This window comes from Syngnathus scovelli, chromosome 20 (assembly GCF_024217435.2).
Source record: "Syngnathus scovelli strain Florida chromosome 20, RoL_Ssco_1.2, whole genome shotgun sequence".
Taxonomy (NCBI): domain Eukaryota; kingdom Metazoa; phylum Chordata; class Actinopteri; order Syngnathiformes; family Syngnathidae; genus Syngnathus; species Syngnathus scovelli.
In genome coordinates, this window is record NC_090866.1 from 11591183 (window position 1) to 11598675 (window position 7493).

Genomic DNA, 7493 nt, shown 5'->3' on the forward strand with positions numbered 1-7493 from the left:
GCCCACTTTCTCCAGCAAAAGCACAAACCCCGAAAGAGGAAACGACGTTGGCAGCCAACACGTTTGTTAAATATTCCATTTTAATCAGACTGCTGATACATACAGTATTTACAAAGACAAACACGGAAACCAAATACATCTGTCCACTTTGATGCTTTTCACATTGAAGGTTGCTGCTCTCCCTGTCAGGCTGAGGCTGTCAGAAGACGAGGTCAGAGGTCACAGCATGACTGCTGGGACTCACACAGCTGCTGAGCCGAGTGCGAAGAGCAAACATTCAACCTACAGTCAACCCTCCCCAGTTGGCTAACTTGCAGTAGCATTTATCGGTGCCGACAAACCGCATGATTTTTTCGTATGTTCCCGATGGACACAAAGCGGAGGGTTCACTGTATGTACAGAATGTGAGGCCCGCAGAGGGGAGGAGGAGGAGGAGGAGGTGGCGGCGGCTCCATTCTTTTCAAGCCAGCTCCTGACCCGTTCCGTGCGTTTCCAACGTTCCCCCGAAACGTTGTCAGTTGTCCGTCTCGTCCTCGGTCGACCCGCGCTCGGGTTCTCCCGTGCGTCGTCGCGTGCCGAGCATCTTGGCGCTGTGCTCTTGCGCCTTGGCTCGCAGCACGGCGATGCTGTGCACCCGCAGTTCGTCTCTGTCGCCGTCCGTCCGCCCCTTTGCCTGGGGCGCGTCCGCCCTCTGGTGTGGCGGTGGCGGCGGCGGCGGCGTGGCGCCACCGCTGCTCCTTTCCTCGGCAGGGCTGCGCGGCGTCTCCACTGACTTCTTGTGCATACCTGAGGGATGGACGCAATGTGTTACTTTGTGGCAACTTTCCTCACTTGCAAATGCAGATTGAAGAAGAACGGATGCCTCTTAATCAATTACGAGCCGCCTGATAGATTGCGCCCAATCGATTGACACAAAGCCAACGGGAGATAAGGCTCTAATCTCCGCTAATGAAGTGGGATTATCAGCCAATTGACTGCTGCCGCCTTATCGAGCGCTTTGACACTCTCTGGCCTCAAGCCGCCCTCCCTTGGGAATCCACGCCGGCGGTCAGATTAACACACGCGCGGATGAGGTTTTGCCAGTCGAGCGAATTTGCAAAATATTGTCGGATGCAAAAAAAGGAATGAGGAAAAACATTTGGTTGAATAGCCGAGGCCAAAAACGTGGTCGTGAAAGTGCCAGTGACATAATGAAGCTTCCCTAGTGGAACGCAAAGACACTAACACAAATGCAGAGAAGACCAAACAGCGAGCCTTGCGGAACACCACGAGCTCACAAATGTTCTGAGCACACAGCCGTTTGGAATGTCCTCAGGCTAAAACTGAGTTTCGTTCCTAAATTCGGGAACATCATTTATCCCGCCGCCGGCGCCGCCGCCGCCTCTCACCTAGTAACCAGGGAGCGTAGGACTCGGTGACGCCCTCCTTGGCTGATTTGAGAATGGACTCGGGCAGCGGGATGGAATGCCGCACCATGGCCCCGTACAGGCCGTATTCGGCCATCACGCTGCTGCGGCCCCAGCACTTCTCACGCTTGCGCCACTTGGCCCGGCGGTTCTGGAACCACACCTGGGACGGGAAAGGATGACACGCTGAGTTGAACCAATCCAAATCATTATACAATGATCGACAGTGTTAATTGACGGAAACATTTTTGGGGCTACTAGCTATGCTCATTTTGGAAATCCGGCGGTCTCTCTATCCCCGTTTTGCATGCTTGCAACATGTGTGCACAACATGTGTGCACAACATGTGTGCACAACATGTGTGCACAACATGTGTGCACAACATGTGTGCACAACATGTGTGCACAACATGTGTGCAAGCGCGCACACGTGCATGCACCAGGAATTCATGCGCATTCTTCTCCTCCTGAGCCCAGATTGATTTTTCACACAGCCAGGCCTCGTAATAGCCTGGGTGAGCTCGTGAATATGGATGAGCCCCGACGAGCATCATAAAACGGCCCGCGAGATGGAATGAGATTGTCGGCGTAGCGTGTGCGTGCGTGCGTGTGTGCGTGCGGAGGGACGGGATTAAAAACGATCAAAGCGGAAAAGCGGGAAAGCCATTGAGGTAGCTCTGATGATAACCTCCATCCTATAAAAAGACAGGCCTCAGATGAGCAATCATGCTTTTGACAGCAGAGCGTGTGTGACAGAGAGGTGACCCCAAGGGCGCCCGGGCTGATTGAAAAATAAGTTAATTTTCAGGCCCCATCCGTAGATGAGAGACAGGCCATGAAATATCAAAGTGGAGGGAGGTGGGGAGGGGGGGGGGGGGGAGCGGCAGCCAGGGAGGAGAAGGGCTGATCACCTGCTAATTCATTTGGGTGTAGTTTGGTCTCACGTTATTGATTATTATGAAGGATTGAAATTTGCTTCAACCGTCCACAACAAAGCGCTACGTTGGAGCTAGCTTCTCTATGGTGTTTACAGTTATGCTCTTCAAAAGTGCAATCCACAATATGCAGTTGTCTTGTTTTTTTTTGGTTTGGTTTGCCAGTGAGCTTCAACCAGGAGCACGCTAAAAAAAATGGAGGCAGAGTCACAGCACTTACCTGTATTCTGTCCTCTGGCAGCTCCGTCTTCATGGACAGCATCTCTCGGGCGTAGACGTCCGGATAGTGGGCCTCGTTGAAGGCTTTCTCCAGCTCCTCCAGCTGATAGGACGTGAAAATTGTTCTGCGTGGAAAACAAAGACAAATCCAAATTCGAAAGAATACTTTTAGGCACTTACAACATTTTCTCCAGCATACATCTTGAATGGATATGCAAATACATGTAAACATTTTGGATATATATATTTTTTTTATATCAGGATGACAGAGCAAAGGAATAAAATGCATGACAACTCCATCATGCCTCCTCTTCCAAACTGCATGGAGGCTATAGTGTAGAAAGTGGCATAGATTTGATTAGATTTTTTTTTCTCTCAATGTTCTTATTTTTACCTGTGTCGTCTTTTCTTTCTTTTCTTGCTTTGGCTCAAGGAAGATTTGGAGAATTTTTTATCACTGGTGGGAAGACTCATGTCATCAGAATCTGCGGGAAGAAATTGAATTTTGACACCGGAGGATTAACGTTTGTATATTTGATAGCATGACAAAGAAATTGATTTTATATTTCAGTCTCATCTTTCCTAACTGTTGTAATAACAGTCAATGTGAAAAAAATTCTGGAAATATTTCTGAACATAATGAATTAATCTAAATACAGACGGTGAAAAGAAATCTACAGGCTTAATCAGCTTCGACGAGTCAAATTCATCTCGGATTTATTTGTGGCCGTCTGCTTAATTCCGCCCATGCTAATCTTAAAAAAAAAAAAAACACACACAACAAGTAAAAGCTATGAATGTAATTTGAATTGAAAAAAGCTTGCAACATCGAAAAACGTCTGGATTAAGACATTCAGCGCGATGTGTAAATGACGTTTAGACAAACGCCTGCAATATTTTCTCTTTTGTTAGTAAATGTGCCAAGTGTATTCTTGCTATTTATTATTTTTAAAAAAAATCCGTTTCTTCTTTTGGGGCATGCAGCACTCACTCACTCACTCACTCACTCACTCACCCGAGCTGGCCGAGTTGTGCACGTCGTGCATGTGCGCGCTGGCCCTGTGCAGCGGCTGCAAGTGCACGTTGTGCGCTTCGGACAGAACCTCCAGAAAGGCGGGCTGGCCGTAGAACGAGTGCACGCCATCGGGGCCCAGCAGGCCGACGCCCAGGCCGCCCAGGCCGGCGTGTCCGAGCTGGGCCGGGCGGCCCGACAGGAGGTGGCCCCGGTGCGGGAGGGCCTCCAGGGGCCGCCTCAGCGCGGCGGCGGCGGCGGCGGCTGCCACCGGCACCAGCGGCGGCGGCGGCTCCTTGTTGAGGCCGAGGAGCTCCTGGATGCCGAAGCCGGTGCGGCGGTGCGCCGTGGGGGGCATCTTGCAGGCGGGGGTTGGTTGCTGCTGCTGTTGCTGCTGCTGCTGCTGCTGCGGCTGCTGCGGCGGCTGCTGCTGCTGCGGGGCTCCGACCGGTTTCTGCTTATTCTCCGTGGCCGAAAGCACGGCGCCGTCCTTGCCGGTCATGATGCCGCTCGCAGATTTCACTTTTAGTTTGCAGTCGGGCGGGATGCTCCTCTTTATCCGACAACACACACACACACACACCCTCTTGGACGCCCCCCTCCACCGACGCCGCCGCCGCAGCAGCAGCAGCAGGCAACAGGCGGCAGCCAATCATGAGCGACCCCACGTTGAACTTTTCGTTCTAAACACCCCTTTATATTATTTTGATCACGCCTCAGTTATTATTGTTATTTTTTTTTCGTTCCGTGTTGAACATTTCGATTGGTCCTTTTCCATTCAAGGTTAAATAATAAGGCAAAGAGAAGCTTGTACTTTCCCCTCTTCATGCTTGTGTCACTGGTCATCATCGTTGAGCTCATCTGATGGAGCCAATGAGGCGGAACAAGCTCGCAAAATCATTTGGAAATTTAGCAGACATCACATTTTGACTTTGTTTTGTTTTGGGAGAATGGCTGAATCTGGAGCTGCACATTTTTAACCCCAAAGCAGATTTATTATTCCAAACTCCTTAGATTTTTTTTTTTTTTCTCATGTCGATGTTTTATTAAAGGACATTAATTGTTGTGCTGTACTACAATATTGGGCCTCGGATAAAGAACGAAGGCGCATTTTCAAATACGTTGTGCTGCTACAAAAATATTAAGCCCACTAGCAGCATGCTATTGATTGAAAAAATATTCACTAAAATTACAAGTGATCATATACTAGCTATGTGTTGGCAAAAAAAAATCAAGTAAAGTGCCGCGAAATAAGGTACTGTTATAAACATCAGCTATAATTACAAATATTTGTAAATTGTTACATTTTTTGTACCGAGACATTACAAACAATTACAAAACATTAATGTAATACATATACAAATATATATGAGTTTTTGTTCATTTGAAAGGATTGATACAAATTGCGTTATTGGCATGAAGACGTCACATTCCAGCCATTTGTCCAATTTAATGAAGCAATTGAAGTGGCCATCGATCCGTTGGACGCTCCTCCTCGCCGTCCGTCCGTCCATCCGTTCCTCCGTCCCCACGCACGCACGCGCGCGCACGCGCGCTCATTTGCATATTCTAATTAGGCTTGCGCAATCAAAACGTTTTGTCTTATAGTGCGCGCATCTGTTGAAATGTTATTAAGCTGCTTGACATCCCCCCACCCCGCCAACTCCCATTTATAATCGGTCGGTCACGTGATTAAACGTCCCACTTTCGGGTATTGAGGACACACCGGGGGGACAACAGCAAACAAACAGACAGTCTGCTGTCATGTGGCTTGATGTTCTCCAAAATATTCTTGCATTCTCCATATTGGGGGGGGAGAAGCGATTTGATTTTTGTTTTGCCCTTTCTCTCCAAGCTAATCGGCTATTTATTCAATTAGTGCACCATTTCAAAGGCTGGACGTGCTGCACGCATGCACGCACGCACGCACGCACGCACGCACGCGCGAACAACACCAACGGGATTCCTCGGGGACCGTCAGCACGTTTGGAGATGGGCGCAGATAAGAGATGACGCCGCGTGGGCCATCTGGAGGCCTGCACGAACCATCAAAAACGAACAAGTGAAAAACTGAAAGCTCGATCCAATTTGCCACACATTAGACGTGACGTCACACCAAGCACACTTGACTCATTGAGAACACTTGTTGTTTTGGTTGTTTTGTCAGGCTCGAGAAAGATGTAAGAACATTTTTGCATTTCAGTATTTTTTTTAAAAGGACATTGGCAATATTTTGAAAAAGACAAAGGAATCACACGGATGGGCTTCCTGAGAAAACTGAAATGGCACGCAGGTCGTGTTTGTGAAGCACTGCTCCTTGTGATGGCCTTTGTCTGCAGGGCCCAGAAATGGCTCCCCTAATCTAGCTAATTGCCGTTTCCCAGCCCGGGCCGGCTCGGCTCGGCTCGGCCCGGCTCGGCGGCAGGCCGCAAACAGCCGTTGAGCAAAACATCCCATTAAGGTGAGAAGACAAAAGCTTTTCTTCCACAATGCTGATTGGGCATTAATTAGGGCAATAACTTCATGCTATTGCCTTCCTCGGTCGGCTCTCTATTTGTGGGAGCCCGGTCGGCCGGCTGGGCTCCCCTTTGCCCCCTGTTGCATGTGCAGATGTGTTACTGGCGTAATGAGGCGGATACTTTCATGGGAGAGAGGCCCCCCGAAAAGAAAAACTTTCTCGACGACTGCGGGCGTAATCACAAGTGACATAATTACTCGGGCCCATTTCGAGTGTAATTAGCACACTCCCGCAGTGGACGGGGACAAGCAGCTCGGCAGGAGAAGGGAATCGGACAGGCATAGCGGCGGCGGCGGCAGTGACACACACACACACACACACACACACACACAAAATGGGGCCCCTACCTAATTAGTTGAGACAATGCCCCTGACTGTTTTGGGCCATGGCGGCGGCGGCGGCGGCTCAGGGCCGGAGCCAAGAGTGGACGCCCCGCGAGGTACACCCCGATGAGGCCCTAATTGTCCTCACTGGGGCCTGCCGGGCCCGGCCTCCTGCCGTGAGCCTTGTCCTTGTCCCGATGGTGGGGAGAAATGGGAGTTGACTGGCCCGGGATCTTTAATGTTTGCCCCCCCCCCCCCCCATGTCCAGACAACTTGTTTTAACGTCCTGCGACAGACAGCAGGACTTGACATGCTGTTGAAAAGCAAGAGAAGACAAACACGACATCCGGACTTAACCTCCATCCGTCAAAAGTGCCTTTGGATTGCGGGAAAGCTGCGTGGCTAACCATGAGCGCATGGCTTGGAAAAATACAAAATAGAGGCAAGCAAAATATTGCCGGAGACTGGGAAAGAGTTTTCCTTTATTGTAAGGAGCATGTCACGTCTCGTCCCCAGCCGTTCCACTATGTGTCTGTTGTCATGGTTTCTGTCTGTGTGCTCGCCCCTCCCCTCCTGTGTGCCCATGATGAGGTGGATTATTCTCACCTGCCTCTCGTTACCTGTGGTGTATATAGGTCCTGTCTGCCCCTCGCGCCCTTCCGGGTCATTGTTGTCTTGATGTCTTTTTGCTTGCTGTTGTTGTCATGTCTTAACATCCGTGCTTGTTGTTTTGCTAAGCCGTGTCAATTTGCCGCGTCTGTCTTTGTTCTCTCCAATCTAGCAAGCTAGTCCAAGCTGCATTTGGTCGCCCTGCTCCGTCCGATCCGTGACAGAGCAGGAGTCGGCCATTTGCATTTCCAATTCATTCCGGAGAGTTTGCTTTTGAATTTGTTTCATTTGTTTCATTTGTTCCAATTCACTTTCAGATTCTCTGGCGAGGAGCTGTATTTCAACACGACGTGGCACATATGTTTGAGGGCTAGGAAAAGGCCGGCGGGGGTCACCAAGGCGTAAGCATGCTGCACTCCGGCCGGCTACCTATCACCCGCCATCCCTCGGGGGGGGTGGGGGGGAGCCGTTT

The 7493-nt window shown here is 50.1% G+C and overlaps 1 protein-coding gene across 1 annotated transcript; it reads right to left on the reverse strand.

The window, feature by feature from the left end:
- Positions 1-61: 61 nt before the first annotated feature.
- On the reverse strand, positions 62-4181 carry LOC125990025 (visual system homeobox 2-like). The gene is made up of 5 exons (XM_049756611.2): positions 3575-4181; positions 2954-3044; positions 2561-2684; positions 1389-1569; positions 62-786 (listed from the first exon to the last, which is right to left on the reverse strand). Exons 1-5 carry the CDS (start codon positions 4071-4073, stop codon positions 515-517), a joined length of 1167 nt encoding a protein of 388 aa, XP_049612568.1. The 5' UTR covers positions 4074-4181; the 3' UTR covers positions 62-514.
- Positions 4182-7493: the final 3312 nt, after the last annotated feature.

What these genes read in the sequence shown, in the direction of transcription:
- LOC125990025 (XM_049756611.2), bottom strand. Translation starts at nt 4,073, where the DNA reads ATGACCGGCAAGGACGGCGCCGTGCTTTCGGCCACGGAGAATAAGCAG. An exon ending in AGAAAGAAAAGACGACACAG is followed by an intron (nt 2,685 to 2,953) that starts GTAAAAATAAGA and finishes TTTTCCACGCAG; the next exon opens with AACAATTTTCACGTCCTATC. An exon ending in TGCCAGAGGACAGAATACAG is followed by an intron (nt 1,570 to 2,560) that starts GTAAGTGCTGTG and finishes TTCCCGTCCCAG; the next exon opens with GTGTGGTTCCAGAACCGCCG.